The sequence below is a fragment of the Primulina tabacum genome, chromosome 3, assembly GCF_025594145.1.
Source record: "Primulina tabacum isolate GXHZ01 chromosome 3, ASM2559414v2, whole genome shotgun sequence".
Classification (NCBI taxonomy): Eukaryota; Viridiplantae; Streptophyta; class Magnoliopsida; order Lamiales; family Gesneriaceae; genus Primulina; species Primulina tabacum.
The window spans coordinates 3,876,413-3,894,016 of NC_134552.1; the positions used below are offsets into that span (position 1 = coordinate 3,876,413).

The following is a 17,604-nucleotide window of genomic DNA, read 5'->3' on the forward strand; positions in this document are numbered from 1 at the left end:
AATAAAAAAAAATCTGAAATTAAAAATCAACTAAAAAGAAACGAAATTTATGGAAATACACGTGAGATTTCATAAAAAAAACGCATCAGACATTTTAGTATAATTTAAATAATACCCTAAAACTACACTCCGAAATTAGCAAAAAAATTGAAAAATCGGGATGCCTTTAGACTTTAGTTAGGTAAAAGAATAGTTTTCACATTCTATTTAATTAGCGTAATTCAATTTTGTTGACCGAATTCTCCAATTACTTTTGCCGACAACTTGATGTCAGAATCCGATGTATTGATTTGAAATATACTTGATAAAGATCATTTTCATAAAAAGATTTGACTAAGTTTATTTTCTCAAGTGATTAACCATAAATGATTGCAACCAAATTGTGATTAAAGAGTTGATTATGATAATATATAGCAAGAGAGGGAGCCGGAAGTTGCCATGACTTTAACATAAATGCCACGATATTGAAACGAAGTCCCACTCCCATCAATCTTCCTCTCTGACAACAGTGTTGGTAGATCTACCAACCCAACAGCGATGGAGGAACCCGTCACCGCCGACTATTCTTCCTCGCAGCCCCCGCTGCAGCTGCTCGAGAGGCTTAAAGATTACGGCCAAGAAGACGTTTTTGCCTTCTGGGATGAGCTCTCCCCTGAAGAACGCCTCCTCCTTGTCCAGGACATACAGGTCGTTGCTCAATTTACATCCCTTTATATTCATGTCTTTCATTATATCAGCCATTTTTCGTGTGAATGTGTAGTTGGTAAATATCCGCCGTTATTTTATGATAATTGGATAAAGCTCACTTCTGAGCTTAAGACAACCTGCTTGATTTTGTTATTCGTTCTTGTATTTATTAAGGTTTTTTTTATAAGCTGTTGCAGAGTGTAGATCTTCCAAGAATCGATCGGATCGTTCGATGTTCCTTTCGCTCTCGGGGTTACTTTTACCATCCTCTCACTTTGGCATGACTAAGAAAGGATTTTGTACGGTGAAATGACTGGATTTACTTGATATTGTCAGGGCTTCCAGCGGCACCAGTAGAGCTCCTTCCTGAGAGCACGGTGTCCACTGTGGAGAAGCGAACTATGGAAGAAAGAGAGAGGTGGTGGAAGATGGGAGTAAAGGCCATCTCAAATGGAAAATTGGGCGTGCTTCTTTTATCGGGTGGACAGGTACTGTTATAATCATAAACTTTTAATCGTGTTTGGAAAGAAGATGATGTGAAGGTGTCAAGTAAAAAAATATCTGAGTGCCACTTTTGGTGTTCATGAATGTGCGTCATAGGCAGACTAATAAGAATTATTGATTTAGTTTTAAAATGACTAGAAAAGTTTGGTTTTTTGCCTTAATGAATAGTGTGGATTACATAAACTATCTATTTTCTGTGGGATATTAACTTGTGTTTCTTTAATTAGTACTCATTTTACCCAAAAGTTGAAAAGAGGTTATTGTCAGATAATCCAAGATAAAAGAATTTGTGCATCTTGACCCTAGCAAATTATTTCACAAAGATTGGCACTTAACTTAGAACTTTACTGCAATTGGTCTCATTGTAAAATATGACCTGCTATTCTGGTATGAAATAAATTGAAAAACAATCTTATAAGTCTATAACTGCACACTGCTATCTTCAGTCAAGTAGATCATGCACTCCTGCACATGACACGTACACGAAGCTAGTGCAAGATATAGGACCCTAGAACTCTTACAATAATTAATTTTCCTTATTTTGGGTAATTTGGGAGGCAGCCTGCTTAAAACGATTCTTGAATGTTTCCATAAATATTGAGTTTTGAGTGTTTGCATGCAGGGAACTCGCCTTGGAAGTTCAGAACCGAAGGGTTGTTTCAGTAAGTAGTAATACTGTTTATTTTGTATAGAAATGTTCTAAATTAGAGTTGGATGGAACAATAAGTAATAATTTGTTTGTATTCTGTTAAGCCCTTTACCTTCCAAATCCATTTCAAACTTCATACAATTTACACGTTGTTGGACTATTGTTGGACTTTTGTAGTATTGGGCTTGGTCCATTTGAATGAGAAATTGGACTAACTTGTGGATGGTAAGTGGGAAGTGTCCCATATAGGAAAAAGAACAAGACATTGGTAAGCTTATATTGATTTACACTTTGTAGAGGTGTAAGTAAGATTGGTCAAGAGGCTCTCTCTCGCGCCCGCCGGCGCAGGGGGGTGTGTGCAAATCATGGGCCCGATTTGCAGTGGAAAAAGGCTTGACTTGTGTGCAAGCGTACGAGCGCGACCTGGGTGCGTCGACTGTCGGACCGATCAAGGCAAAATTTCCCGCCAAGGTTCACCTGGCTTTTGCTAATTTTCTTTTTCGAAATTTCAGTTATGAATGACCTTCCAGCTGCCTGACTCTTCATATGGCTTGCGTGACTGTTGGTGCTCCAGCTGGGCTGGCCTTTGGTCTTTCGGATGACCAACAGTTACAGTCATATGGAACCGGAGTGCCTATAAACAGAGGCAGCCTCAACTCCATTAGGGATTATCCAACACACTCTCCTGCACTCTCAAATTTTCAAAGCTTTCTTCTGCTTTCCTATCTCGGCTGCTGCTGCTGCCAACGGCTGCTGTTCCTCTGTCATTCCTCTGCCCTCGTGATAAAGTTCAGGTACTTTTTCAGTTGGCCGTGATGGTGCCTTGTGCTACGGTACTACTGGTTTTCCGTTGTATCCTGGGAAACAGACGTCCACGTTCATCCTCGCAGCACACACCGGAGGGGACGAATCTGTTTTAAGGACACTGTATTTCATACAGGCCTCGATTTGCTTTATTTTTTGCACTGTCCAGCTGTTTTGTTTATCGCACTGCTTCGCTTGTTTTGCACATTGCTTTATGCTCTGTACCATTCCATATATTTTGGATAACAATCTTAAAACAGATTACTTATTACGAGCTTTGTTTCAGATATGGCTACTGAAACTAACGTGCAAAGAGAAACTGTTCAAGTTGTCCCTCATGGTACCCCACGTGCTGCTGCGGTTTCTGTTCCAGCCAGCCACGGAGAAAAACCTGAGAAGTTCACTGGTGTCGACTTCAAAAGGTGGCAGCAGAAGATGCTGTTTTACTTGACGATGCTGAACTTGGCCAGATTCCTTACCGAGTATGCTCCTAAACTCAACGAGGGTGAGGGAGATGTTGAATCTGTTAGTGCGGTTGAGGCATGGAATCATTCTGATTTCTTATGCCGAAACTATGTACTAAACGGATTGGCCGATTCGCTCTACAATGTGTTTTGCGAAAAGAAAACGGCTAAAGAGTTGTGGGAATCCCTTGACAGAAAGTACAAAACCGAGGATGCCGGGGCCAAGAAGTTTCTTGTTGGTCGCTTTCTGGACTTTAAAATGGTGGATTCAAAGCCGATTATCAGTCAAGTTCAAGAACTACAAGTGATTCTTCACGAGATTCACGGTGAGGGGATGACTTTGAGCGAATCATTCCAAGTGGTTGCTATTGTTGAGAAACTACCACCAGCTTGGAAGGATTTCAAGAATTACTTGAAGCACAAACGAAAGGAGATGAATGTTGAAGAGCTCATTGTTCGACTTCGTATCGAGGAAGACAACAAGAGTTCGGAAAGAAGATTGTTCTCTCCTGTTGCTGCTAAGGCAAATGTTGTCGAGCATGGTCAAAGCTCGAAAAAGAGAACCTTCTCCTCCTCCAACAGAAAGTTGAACATGGGACCCAAAGGAGGCGTTTCAAAGAAGAAGTTCTCGGGAAAATGCTATAACTGTGATGGCATGGGTCACAAGGCATCTGAATGTAAGAAGCCAAGGAGAAACCGAGAGGCGAATGTGGTAGAGAACATTTCTCAGGAGGTTTCAAACATGAATCTCTGTGCTGTAATATCAGAGATTAATCTGGTGGGTTCGAATCCAAGGGAGTGGTGGATCGACACGGGTGCCACTCGCCATGTTTGCTCGGATAAAGAGATGTTTGCAACTCTTGAGGAATCTGAGAATGGGGAAAAGCTGTTCATGGGAAACTCCGCCACTTCTGAATTCAAGGGTCAAGGAAAAGTTGTCCTAAAGATGACATCGGGAAAAGAACTGACTTTGAACAATGTGTTGTATGTACCTGACATCCGCAAGAACTTGGTGTCCGGGTCGCTTCTTAACAAGCATGGTTTCCGCATTGTGTTTGAGTCAGATAAGGTGGTTTTGTCTAAGACTAAGAGTGGAATGTTTGTTGGCAAAGGTTATGTTTGTAATGGTTTGTTCAAACTAAATGTAATGGCTATTAGGCCCGTGATGAATAAAGTTAATACTTTTGCTTATTTGCTTGAGTCTTCTTGTTTATGGCATGGTAGACTTGGACACGTTAATTACGATACAATTCGTAGGCTAATTAACATGAAAAGCATTTCTGCATTCCAAATTGATAAACAACACAAATGTGAAACTTGTGTTGATGCAAAACTAACGAGATCATCTTTTAGAACGATTGAAAGAAATAGTGAGCCACTTGATATAATTCACAGTGATATATGTGATTTAAAAAGTGTACAAACTCGTGGTGGAAATAAATACTTCATTACCTTTGTTGACGATAGCACAAAATTTTGTTATGTGTATCTCCTCAAAAGTAAGGATGAAGCTATTGACAAATTTGTCCAATATAAGAGTGAAATTGAAAATCAACTTAGCAAGAAAATTAAGGTGCTAAAAAGTGATCGTGGAGGTGAATATGAATCACCATTTGCTGAGTTTTGTGCTCAACACGGTATCAAACATGAAAGAACTGCACCTTATTCTCCTCAGCAAAATGGCATTGCAGAGAGAAAGAATCGCACCTTGAAAGAAATGATGAATGTGTTGTTATTAAGTTCTGGGTTACCACAGAACATGTGGGGGGAAGCTGTTCTAACAGCAAATTACCTTTTAAATAAGGTTCCCCGAAAGAAGCAAGATAAAAGTCCATACGAGTTATGGAAAGGTAGAAGTCCTTCTTACCAATATTTGCGAGTGTGGGGGTGTCTTGCCAAAGTAGCAGTACCCACTCCAAAGAAAGTAAAGATATGACCTAAAACTGTTGATTGCATTTTCATTGGATATGCTCAAAACAGTAGCGCATATCGTTTTCTTGTACATGAATCTCAGATACCTGATATTCACAAGAATATGATAATGGAATCAAGAAATGCTTCGTTCTTTGAACACTTGTTTCCATACAAATCTAAGGAATAACCAAGTTCATCCAAAAGATTATATGAGACAATTGATGAAGAACAAGAGCTTGATCAAGACATTGAACCTAGACGTAGTAAGAGAGCTAGGAACCTAGACGTAGTAAGAGAGCTAGGACTGAGAAATCCTTTGGTCCGGATTTCATCACTTTCATGTTGGAAAGTGAACCTTAAGGCTTCAAGGAAGGAATGAGTTCATCTGAGGGACCTCTATGGAAAGAGGTCATCAATTCCGAAATGGAATCCATTTTACAAAACAATACGTAGGAATTAGTAAATCTTCCTCCGTGAAGCAAACCACTAGGCTGTAAATGGGTTTTCAAAAGGAAAATGAAATCAGATGGAACAATAGATAAGTATAAAGCCAGATTGGTAATTAAAGGTTACCATCAACGTGAAGGGCTTGATTACTTTGACACATATTCTCCTGTATCGAGAATAACCTCTATTCGTGTGATACTTGCGATATCCGCATTGCAGAATCTTGAAGTACACCAAATGGACGTAAAGACGGCTTTTCTAAATGGAGATTTAAAAGAGGAAATTTACATGGAACAACCTGAGGGATTTTCTGCGATTGGGCAAGAAAATAAGGTTTGTAAACTGGTGAAGTCTCTATATGGCTTAAAACAAGCACCAAAGCAATGGCACGAAAAATTTGATAAAGCCATGATGGAAAGTGGATTTAAATTCAGTGAATGTGACAAATGTGTATACATAAAAAACACTGAAAATGGATATGTCATTTTATGTCTTTACGTAGATGACATACTTATCATTGGTAGTAATGATAAGATGATTAAATCTACAAAGAAATTATTGAACTCAAGATTTGACATGAAAGATTTGGGCTTAGCCGATGTGATCCTTGGAATTAAAATCCATAGAACATCAGAAGGGATAGTCCTAAGTCAATCACATTATGTTGACAAAATACTTGAGAAATTCAATAATGATGACTCTGCATTGGCTAGAACCCCGATTGACACCAGTCAGCATCTATCAAAGAATCGAGGTGAGAGTATGTCTCAATTAGAATACTCTCGAGTCATTGGAAGTCTGATGTACTTAATGAGTTGTACAAGACCAGACATAGCCTATGCAGTAAGCAAATTGAGTAGATTCACGAGTAATATAGGAGTTGAACACTGGAAAGCAATTATCAGATTGCTAAGATACTTAAGGTACACTCGTGATCATGGGCTGCACTATACCAGATATCCTGTTGTTATCGAAGGATACAGTGATTCAAATTGGATATCTGATGTGAAAGACTCAAAATCTACAAGTGGATTTGTATTCACTTTAGGAGGTGCAGCAATTGCGTGAAAATCTTCTAAACAAACTGTAATAGCCAGATCCACGATGGAATCTGAGTTTATAGCTCTTGACAAGTGTGGTGAAGAGGCTGAATGGCTGCGTCACTTTTTAGAATATGTTCTAGGATGGGAAAAACCAGTGCCGGTTATATGCATACATTGTGATAGCCAATCTGCAATAGGAAGGGCACAAAATACAATGTATAATGGCAAGTGTTGGATTCTCTATCTTATCTTTACTTAGTTGATAGGATCTTTAGTTGATAGGATCTTTATTCTCTTATCTTCGTTTATCTTTTGTTTGTTTTTGATTTCCTAGGATTAGATTTTATTATCTTATCGCTTTGTTTTGTTTTCTTTATTTAAATCCTTGTAACCTAATCATTTTGGAATAGAAGAAGCACACGGTGCCTTCCACCGATTCTTTGTCCCACGTTTTTAGCTTCATGGTATCAAAGCCTGCGGGATATTCATGACCAAACACGGCATGGCAACACCGAAAATATCCCTTCCTCCAGAAACCAACCCCTCGGCTATTGATTTCCCGTCCGTACTCATCACTTGTCATCGATTGAATGGCAAGAATTATTTGCAGTGGTCTCAATCTGTCAAGCTTTTTATCTGTGGCCGTGGGAAAGATGGTTTCCTGTCCGGTGAAGCGATATGTTCAACTTCCGAGGATCCAAGATCTCGGACGTGGAATTCAAAGAATTGCATGGTTATGTCGTGGTTAATAAATTCCATGACAACCGAAATAGGAGAGAATTTCCTCCTATATCGCATTGGGAAGCCGCTAAGGATACATACTACAGCAAAGATAACACCTCCGAATTGTTTGCTATCGAATGCCAATTACAGGATCTCCGCCAAAGAGAGTCCTCGGTCACCGATTTCTTCAATGCACTTACCCGTCTATGGCAACAATTAGATCTATTCGAAGTTTATGACTGGGAGTGCCCAGCAGATGGTGACAGATTTCGGGGGATTGTGGAGCAGCGGAGGATATTCAGATTCCTATCAGGCCTCAACCCATCACTCGACGATGTACGGGGTAGAATTCTGGGCACTAAACCTTTACCAAGTCTTCGGGGTGTATTTTCTGCTCTTCGCCATGAAGAGAGCCGTAGGAAGATTATGTTAGCAACGACAGATTTGCATCCCTCTGTCGATGTATCCGCCTTGGCCGCCCAACATCGTCTCACATTATCAAGCGATGACTCTAATGGGAGTATGCGCATGATCTCAAATTTACCCGGTCCTGGCCAAAACAAGCAAAGCCGTCCGTGGTGTCCAAAATGTCGCAAGTCTTCACATACACTAGATACTTGCTGGAAAGTTCACGGGAAGCCTGCTGATTGGAAACCAGCAAGGGAGCGACGTGCAAACACAGCTACTATTGATTCTCCAAATTCTGAACAGCCACCCTTCACGAAGGAACAACTCGATGCTCTCCAGAAATTGTTTGGACAGCCTACTGTCACTCCCTCTCCATCTCTCAAGCAGCATCGGTAATATGGCTCATTCAGGTATTGCCTCATTTACATCTTCACAGAATGATATGTCATCCTATTGGATAATCGACTCAGGCGCATCCAACCATATGACTGGATGCCTCAACTACTTTCATAGTTTTCAGCAATGCAATGCCCCTAACACAGTTCGAATAGCCAATGGTTCTCTATCCACCGTGACTGGTTGTGGCTCCATTCAGTTAACTAAGGATATTTGTCTTCATTCTGTCCTGTTTGTGCCAGAACTTGCTTGTAACTTACTGTCTGTTAGTAAACTGAATCATGAGCTTGGCTGCCTAACTAAGTTTTTGGGTAATTCGTGTGTTTTCCAGGATGTGGCATCGGGGAGGACGATTGGCAGTGCTGAACTTTCAGCGGGATTATATATTCTCAAGACAGATGATGCTTTGGACTCACCTTCTGCCCCAAAATCAGTACCTCACTCTGCCTCTGCTTTAAGCTCTAATAAGATCAAGGATATTGTTTTATGGCACTATCGTTTAGGTCATCCAAATCCATTGTATCTTCAGAAATTGTTTCCTGACTTATTTCGCAATAAAATTTCCATTCCATTTAATTGTGATATATGTCAATTTTCAAAACACACTCGTACTACGTTTAGACCCAATTGTTATAAACCATCTACGCCATTTTCCCTTATCCATAATGATATTTGGGGGCCATCTAATACCCCCAACCTCAATGGAACTCGCTGGTTTATCTTATTCATCGATGACCACACTCGACTATCTTGGGTTTTTCTCATGAAAAATAAATCAGAAAGTACTCAAATCTTTAAACATTTTCATTCAATGATTAAAACCCAATTTTCTTCTCATATTCGTGTGCTACGCACTGATAGGGCCCGTGATTATTTCAATTCTGAGTTGGGGAGTTATCTGCAATCACATGGGATTATTCACCAAAGCTCATGTGTGTATACCCCTCAACAAAACGAAGTCTCTGAGCGCAAAAATCGCCATCTTCTTGAGGTTGCTCGTGCATTACTCCTTACCTCAAATGTTCCTCACTACTATTGGGGTGATGCAATATTAACTGCTACGTACCTAATAAATAGAATGCCCTGAAGAATACTGCAATTTAAAACTCCTATTCAGACCCTCCTGGAAACTCATCCTTCTCCTCATTTACTTCATGACCTTCCACTTAAAGTGTTTGGTTGTTCCTCCTTTGTCCACATACCCTCGCATCACCGCAACAAACTCGAACCTCGTGCTGTCAAGTGCATCTTTCTCGGCTATTCTCCACGCCAGAAAGGGTACAAATGTTATTCTCCCACCACAAAACAACACTACACTTCTATGGATGTCACGTTCTCTGAATCTCAGCCGTTCTACCCAGGGTCTTCCCTTCAGGGGGAGTCATCCATCAATGAACCAAACAGTCTGGAATCCACAACCCCATCCATCCCACATATAGAGCCTCTTATATCTACTACTACGCCAATAGACTCCTCTCCAGATCATAGAAAACTCAACCTCTATGAGCCAATTCATACATATTCTCGTAGGAAGCATCATCATCAAGAAACTATACCAATGCCCGCAGAAATTCAGGCTGTCAATGACATCTTCCCGAGGACAAATCCAGGTACTCACCCTCACGATTTGACCATTACTGATACCCATGTGATTAACAACAGTGAGCTTGATGATAATCTTGATGAAAGGCCTATTGCACTACGGAAGGGAACTCGATCTTGCACACAACACCCGATAGGAAACTTTGTCTCATTTAAACGTTTTTCACCTACATATTGTGCGTTTCTTTCTAATCTTGATCAGGTCCAGATTCCCTCCACTATCGAAGATGCCTTAAATGATCCAAATTGGAAAATAGCTGTCTTTGATGAAATAAAGGCATTGGAAAGGAACAATACATGGGACATCACTGATCTTCCATCAGGTAAGAAACCGGTCGGGTGCAAGTGGATTTTTACAGTAAAACATAAGTCTGATGGGAGTATAGAACGACTAAAAGCTAGACTTGTAGCCAAGGGATATACTCAATCATACGGCATTGATTACCAAGAAACGTTTGCTCCTGTTGCTAGACTTAACACTATCCGAGTTCTTCTGTCTCTTGCTGTTAATCTCGACTGGCCACTGTACCAACTTGATGTCAAAAATGCATTTCTTAATGGTGATCTTGAGGAAGAAGTCTTCATGAAAATACCTCCTGGGTTTGATTCTGAAATACCAATTACCAAGGTGTGCAGGTTGCGGAAGTCCTTGTATGGGCTTAAACAATCCCCTAGGGCTTGGTTTTATCGATTCATGAAAGTATTAAAGAACGATGGCTATGCCCAATGTCAGACCGATCATACATTATTCATGAAACACTTTGAAGACGGTAAAAGTGCAATCCTTATTATTTATGTGGATGACATTGTTCTCACAGGGAATCACAAAGAAGAAATCGAGCATGTGAAACTTCTTCTTGGTCAGGAATTTGAGATGAAAGATCTCGGACATCTAAGATATTTTCTGGGAATGGAAGTAGCCAGATCGTCTAGTGGCATATTTATTTCTCAACGTAAATATGTTACTGATCTTCTGCAAGAAACAGGGATGTTAGGGTGTAAGCTTACAGACACTCCAATGGATCCAAATATCAAATTTTGGGAGAAAGGGGACCATCCCTTAGTAGACAAGGGGAGATATCAAAGATTAGTGGGGAAATTAATATACCTGTCACATACTCGACCGGACATTGGATTTGTGGTAAGTGTTATCAGTCAGTTCATGAACAATCCGACCGAGGAACATATGGCTGCTACATATCGGGTGTTGAGGTACCTCAAAGAGTCCATTGGTAAAGACATCCTATTTAGAAAGACTACAGATCGAAGAACTAGAGTATACAGTGACGCTGATTGGGCTGGATCCACTACAGACCGACGGTCGACATCAGGGTATTGTACATTTGTTTGGGGGAACCTGGTAACATGGAGGAGTAAGAAGCAATCTGTCGTTGCCCGCAGTAGCGCCGAAGCCGAATTTCGAGCATTGGCCCTTGGGATATGTGAGGGAATGTGGCTTAGAAGATTGTTAACAGAGTTGAAGGTTGAAGAAAATTCTCAAGTTGAAGGATTGTGTGACAATCAAGCAGCCATCAGCATATCAAAGAATCCGGTTCACCATGATAGGACGAAACATGTTGAAGTTGACCGTCACTTCATCAGCGAGAAAATTGAAGATGGGATTATTACTGTCACCTACGTTCCTTCTCAACTTCAGTTAGCTGACATTCTTACAAAAGCTCTATTTCGCCCCACATTTGCTGAATTATCTTCCAAGCTGGGAATGATTAATCTCTACGACCCACCATGAGGGGGGAGTGTTGGATTCTCTATCTTATCTTTACTTAGTTGATAGGATCTTTAGTTGATAGGATCTTTATTCTCTTATCTTCGTTTATCTTTTGTTTGTTTTTGATTTCTTAGGATTAGATTTTATTATCTCATCACTTTGTTTTGTTTTCTTTATTTAAATCCTTGTAATCTAATCATTTTGGAATAGAAGAAGCACACGGTGCCTTCCACCGATTCTTTGTCCCACGTTTTTAGCTTCAGTAAGTCTAGGCATATACGTCGTAGACACAATACCATTAGACAACTACTCTCAACTGGAGTTATCTCTGTTGACTATGTAAAGTCAAAGGATAATATAGCGGATCCACTAACCAAAGGATTAAACAGAGAGTTAGTTGCGAAATCGTCAAGGGGAATGGGGCTCAAGCCTATAGAATAAATTGGTGCGAAGGAAAACCCAACCTACGCTGACTGGAGATCCCAAGAACTAGGTTCAATGGGACAACCTAATCGCAATAATTTGGAGAATCACTGTGGGGGTTATCCCTAGTCCATTCCTATTATGAAACAGTGAATGTTGAGGATAAGCTTACGGCTTTTAATGATTCTGATGAGAAGCAATATAGAATCACCTATGTGAGAGAGAAGTGGGGCCGCTTCAAAGGAATTGCAAGGCTCAATTCTAGACCCTCTTGCAGAACCAGGCGTGTGTTCATGGCCAAAACGAACACAATCATGAGAACTGAATAGTATTAGTAAGAGTCCTATGTGAAGTATATCTTAATTCACACAAACGGCTGTACAGTTCAAAGACATCATGTCTACTGTCAACCAGTGAATTGTTATGCTTTCACAAGGGAAGGTTCAAAGGGTAATACCTACCTATCCTATGCAAGATTCAACTGTTGAACTTTATCACGAAAAATCGTCGAATATCTTTCAATTTCCATTCATGTGGGGGATTGTTGGACTATTGTTGGACTTTTGTAGTATTGGGCTTGGTCCATTTGAATGAGAAATTGGACTAGCTTGTGGATGGTAAGTGGGAAGTGTGCCACATAGGAAAAAGAACAAGACATTGGTGAGCTTATATTGATTTACACTTTGTAGAGGTGTAAGTAAGATTGGTCAAGAGGCTCTCTCTCGCGCCCGCCGGCGCAGGGGGGTGCAAATCATGGGCCCGATTTGCAGTGGAAAAAGGCTTGACTTGTGTGCAAGTGTACGAGCGCGACCTGGGTGCGTCGAATGTTGGACCGATCAAGACAAAATTTCCCGCCAAGGTTCACCTGGCTTTTGCTAATTTTCTTTTTCGAAATTTCAGTTATGAATGACATTCCAGCTGCCTGACTCTTCATATGGCTTGCGTGACTGTTGGTGCTCCAGCTGGGCTGGCCTTTGGTCTTTCGGATGACCAACAGTTACAGTCATATGGAACCGGAGTGCCTATAAACAGAGGCAGCCTCAACTCCATCAGGGATTATCCAACACACTCTCCTGCACTCTCAAATTTTCAAAGCTTTCTTCTGCTTTCCTATCTCGGCTGCTGCTGCTGCCAACGGCTGCTGTTCCTCTGTCATTCCTCTGCCCTCGTGATAAAGTTCAGGTACTTTTTCAGTTCGCCGTGGCGGTGCCTTGTGCTACGGTACTAGTGGTTTTCCGTTGTATCCTGGGAAACAGACGTCCACGTTCATCCTCGCAGCACACACCGGAGGGGACGAATCTGTTTTAAGGACACTGTATTTCATACAGGCCTCGGTTTGCTTTATTTTTTGCACTGTCCAGCTGTTTTGTTTATCGCACTGCTTCGCTTGTTTTGCACATTGCTTTCTGCTCTGTACCATTCCATATATTTTGGATAACACACGTTCCTTTCCAAGACAAATGCAGGACCGAAGGAGATACAAAGGTTGCCCACTCCCCGGCGTTCAAAGATTTTTTTTTTTGGCTCTTAACATAGTGATTTTGTTTGACCATGTTAAATACTCTAATTATTATTTAAATGTTTTTATGGGTTTTGATGTTTACTCTCATTATTATTTAAACATTTGTTTGATCCTCCAGTTTTTTGTCCTTATTTTAGACATTGGACTTCCATCTGGAAAATCACTTTTCCAACTTCAAGCTGAGCGAATTTTGTGTATTGAAAGATTGGCAGCTCAATCAGTAAATGAGGGTTAGTTTCATCTTGTATATCATTGACCCTTCTCATTTGCTAGTGAGCCTGATTACTCTGGTACATTCAGGTTCTGTAAGTTCTAGACCCATACATTGGTACATAATGACAAGTCCATTTACCGATGAACCCACACGCAAATTCTTTGAAAGTCATAAATATTTTGGCCTTGAAGCTGATCAAGTAAGAACCTCTTGGCCTTTTACATTTCACACGGTATCGTTTCTAACAACTATGGCTCACTGTGATGGACAATTTTGAACACAGGTCACCTTCTTCCAGCAGGGTACAATTCCTTGTGTGTCAAGAGATGGTAGATTCATTATGGAAACTCCATTCAAAGTAGGGTTTGTTCTTGGTTACATGAATTTAATTGGCTTGTCAAATGCATCTACGTGCTTGACAACTGATATAACTATACACAAATTACCTGTTGTATTCTGCTACTACCATATTAGCAAGGATTATATGTCAGCTTATGTTTTACTCAAAAGGATTGCCGAAATAACAGATTGTGATTTATATAGTTTTTCTGTTTTATCTTTCCCTTTTCTCAATCACATATGCATATTTTATAAGTGTTGTAATCATGAGAATCTAATTTTCAAAAGCCAGGTAGCGAAGTCCCCTGACGGAAATGGAGGAATTTATTCAGGTATATATTAAAATAAGATGAATTTGATTCTGCTGACCTCTATTTCTAACTCTTCTTTGTTATTGTCACTCTTGTCATGCAAATTTTGTTTTTATTGGGAAAAATCTTTTGCAGCTTTGAAATCTTCGAGGCTGTTGGAAGATATGGCTGCGAGAGGCATAAAATACTTGGATTGCTATGGAGTTGATAATGCTTTGGTGAGTTTATTCTTCACTTTTTTGTTCCCTTTTTTCTTTCCGGCACATTACAAAATAAAGGTGATGGCCTGCAAGCAGGTTCGTGTTGCAGATCCAACTTTCCTGGGTTATTTTATCGAGAAAGGCGTGGCTGCTGGAGCAAAAGTTGTCAGGAAGGTATATAGTTCTCACCTTTCAGATTTATGGAATACAATTTATAGATTCTAATATTTTATTTTTTTGATAGCTTGCTCATTATGTCACTTATGAAAGTATTGGCATTATATGGTTCATATCGTAATGTAGTTGTTCCATCAGTTAGGTTTTTAAGCTTTCTATTTGTGTGAGTTATCTGTCATTAAAACTTTGTCATGCGAGGAAGAGACGGTTATTTGAACTTTCTTACAAAGGTGCCATTATTATTTAGGTATTCAATTAATTTTGTTTAGTGATATCATTTCTGACTTTTTGTTTGCATCCTCGGTTTCGAAACAGTGTTTGACCTTGGCTGTACTGAGAATTTAAATTTGTCATGAGATTCATTCTGTTTTTAAATATGCTGCAATATTATCTTTTGTGTTATAATTGCCCTTGGTTGTTTAATGTTTGCCTTTTGATTTACTTGTCTGTAGGCATACCCACAAGAAAAGGTTGGTGTTTTTGTGCGACGAGGGAAAGGTGGACCAGTATCTGTTGTTGAATACAGTGAATTGGACCCATCATTGGCTAGTGCGATTAATCAGGAAACAGGCCGCCTTCGCTTTTGTTGGAGTAATGTATTGTCCTTTCCTGATTTTCTTTTCTCAGTGATTTCTTTATCTATTCTCTTCAGTTGTGTCCTAAAAATCATGATTGAACTCTACAAAATTATACATGACTATATGGATATGTACTTGGCCTCAAAAAACTGTTATATTAGAAACTAGGCAACTTTCAAGGATTCATGGTGCAAACTTCTGGAGTATTGTTAGAGCCTTAAGAAATTATGTTCTGAAGCAAAATAAATTTCCGTTCCATTTTTTTCAGTGTTGTTTATAAAACTTTGGTGAAATTTAGCAATGGTAAATCATTTTTAGAAGAAAATAAGTCCCCTGTCGTGTTAGTCGTTACTAAATTCTGATGATTTTGATGTTTTGGAAATTTTTGGTTCTCTCTTATATTTTTTGGACAGTATAACATGTTCCATCATTCGCATTTTCATCATGCCCCACATTGATTGCTATCCCGTATATCGAGCATATAGCATCTGTTCTTTTTTTGAATCTTGTCCTACTTGTAAAAGCATAGAGGTGATAGATTACCTTTCTAGCTAATTGTCAATTACCATATGTAGCCCCTCTGTCATTAGCCCTCCTCCAATTAAAAGAAATTAGTAAAAAACTTGACCTTCCCGTATAAGAATGGATGCATGTCATCTACAACACAAGGCAGGTATATAATGCGAATGATGTATCTGCGGCAGAATAATATGGGAAAATCTTTTGATTATAGAAATTTTGGCAAGTCGAAAGTGCTCTGTGATTGCAAAGGTCAGTCGTGATTCAATGAGTACCCAAGCTTTTCCTTCGAGGAGAAGGTGCCGAATTTTGTTGAACTCTTATTTTTGCTTGGGATCCAACATAATGTTACCCTAATAACTTCTTCCTTTACCTGTTTCCTACGTGATTCAAGTTTGCAGAATCCATTTGCATGTAGATTTTGTGACATGGTCTAGTTCAAAATCTGGATGAATAAAAAATTTCAAACATTTTGCAATCAGCTTTTGATCGTTTGGCATTATAATTGGCACTGTAATCAATGAAGTAGACTTTGTTTTTGGTAAATGCTTGAAACATTTACTTCTTGTCGTTACATTTAATTTGCTGTTCCTAATTTCCTACATTTTCAGGTTTGCCTACATATGTTCACTTTAGATTTTCTAAACCAAGTTGCGGATGGTCTCGAGAAAGACAGCGTGTGAGTAGCACACCTCTCTCTTTACGGCTACACGCGTACATACGTTGATACGTATACTTCTGACATCATCATTGGAATGATACTTTGTTCATCTTTTTTCTTCCTGATTGCAGCTACCATTTAGCAGAGAAGGATATTCCTTCTATTCATGGACACGTCAATGGATATAAGCTAGAGCAATTTATATTTGATGCATTTCCTTATGCTCCTTCTACTGCACTTTTTGAGGTACTATTTGTTACGTTTTGCTACAATTCAAGAATGTTCTTTAATACAGTCCTTATCATGATATAGGTGCTGCGTGAAGAAGAATTTGCACCGGTGAAAAATGCGAATGGTTCAAACTTTGATACTCCAGACAGTGCTCGACTGCTTGTTCTTCGGTTGCACACTCGTTGGGTGGTTGCTGCCGGTGGCTTCTTGACTCATTCTGTTCCCCTATATGCCACTGGTATTTTTCTTGATTTATATTTATTTATAGTAGCAAAGTCAAGGGGGAAATTGGTTATATCAATTGTTATTGGATCAGGCGTGGAAGTATCAGCTCTATGCTCATACGCTGGGGAAAATCTGGAGGCAATCTGCCGTGGAAGAACGTTTCATGCTCCCTGTGAGATTGGGTTTTAGTTTTCGCGCCGCTTGTCATTTGTTGATTGAGATGGAATTTTTTTTAATCCGTAAATGATGTGGAAGGGAAGGAATAAAAGATTTCTTGATCAGCTCTTTAATCGTGTGTTGTAGTTGCGACTTGGCTGACGGGCGACGGATATTAATGATTTCTTGGTTATTTCTCTAGTTTATGCTTTTTCGATATTTTACGGCGGCCACCATGCGTCTATAACTAGCTCAAGCTAAGTCTGGATTCATCTGTATTTTCAAGCTTGCTTTGTTGCAACTGCAAGCAAAAATATGCCTATTTTTCATACCGATACAGTGATGCTAACAGACGTGCATTTTATAATCATATATATATTAGTGATATTATTATTTTATTTTATTTTTCATTAAATTATCTTTTTGGCATTCCATTTTTTAGATGCATGCATTCAGATAGAACGAATCTAAGCGTATTTTTCCACAATTATCTAGAGATCGTGGCAAGTGTATCAGTGTCATGATTCAGAGAAAATTAACTTGAGGATTGATTGATACGTGGGGTTTTTAGATGGTGTTCTAAGGGGATATAAATCGTTGCTCCTTCGTTGGCCTTAAAATTCATTATGTCTTCCTAATATATATAGAATTTTACAAATAATTATTTTTCTTTAAGAA

At 39.5% G+C, this 17,604-nt stretch overlaps 1 protein-coding gene across 1 annotated transcript; it reads left to right on the forward strand.

The window, feature by feature from the left end:
- Nucleotides 1-429: 429 nt before the first annotated feature.
- Nucleotides 430-17,324, forward strand: LOC142539406 (UDP-N-acetylglucosamine diphosphorylase 1-like). The gene is made up of 15 exons (XM_075644844.1): nucleotides 430-687; nucleotides 885-939; nucleotides 1,024-1,175; nucleotides 1,814-1,853; nucleotides 13,453-13,545; nucleotides 13,616-13,728; nucleotides 13,813-13,887; nucleotides 14,161-14,200; nucleotides 14,315-14,397; nucleotides 14,476-14,553; nucleotides 15,009-15,152; nucleotides 16,265-16,332; nucleotides 16,446-16,560; nucleotides 16,627-16,783; nucleotides 16,862-17,324. Exons 1-15 carry the CDS (start codon nucleotides 538-540, stop codon nucleotides 16,957-16,959), a joined length of 1,461 nt encoding a protein of 486 aa, XP_075500959.1. The 5' UTR covers nucleotides 430-537; the 3' UTR covers nucleotides 16,960-17,324.
- The last annotated feature ends 280 nt before the right edge of the window (nucleotides 17,325-17,604 follow it).

What these genes read in the sequence shown, in the direction of transcription:
- LOC142539406 (XM_075644844.1), top strand. Translation starts at nt 538, where the DNA reads ATGGAGGAACCCGTCACCGCCGACTATTCTTCCTCGCAGCCCCCGCTG. An exon ending in TTCTTTTATCGGGTGGACAG is followed by an intron (nt 1,176 to 1,813) that starts GTACTGTTATAA and finishes GTTTGCATGCAG; the next exon opens with GGAACTCGCCTTGGAAGTTC. An exon ending in TTGGCCTTGAAGCTGATCAA is followed by an intron (nt 13,729 to 13,812) that starts GTAAGAACCTCT and finishes TTTTGAACACAG; the next exon opens with GTCACCTTCTTCCAGCAGGG.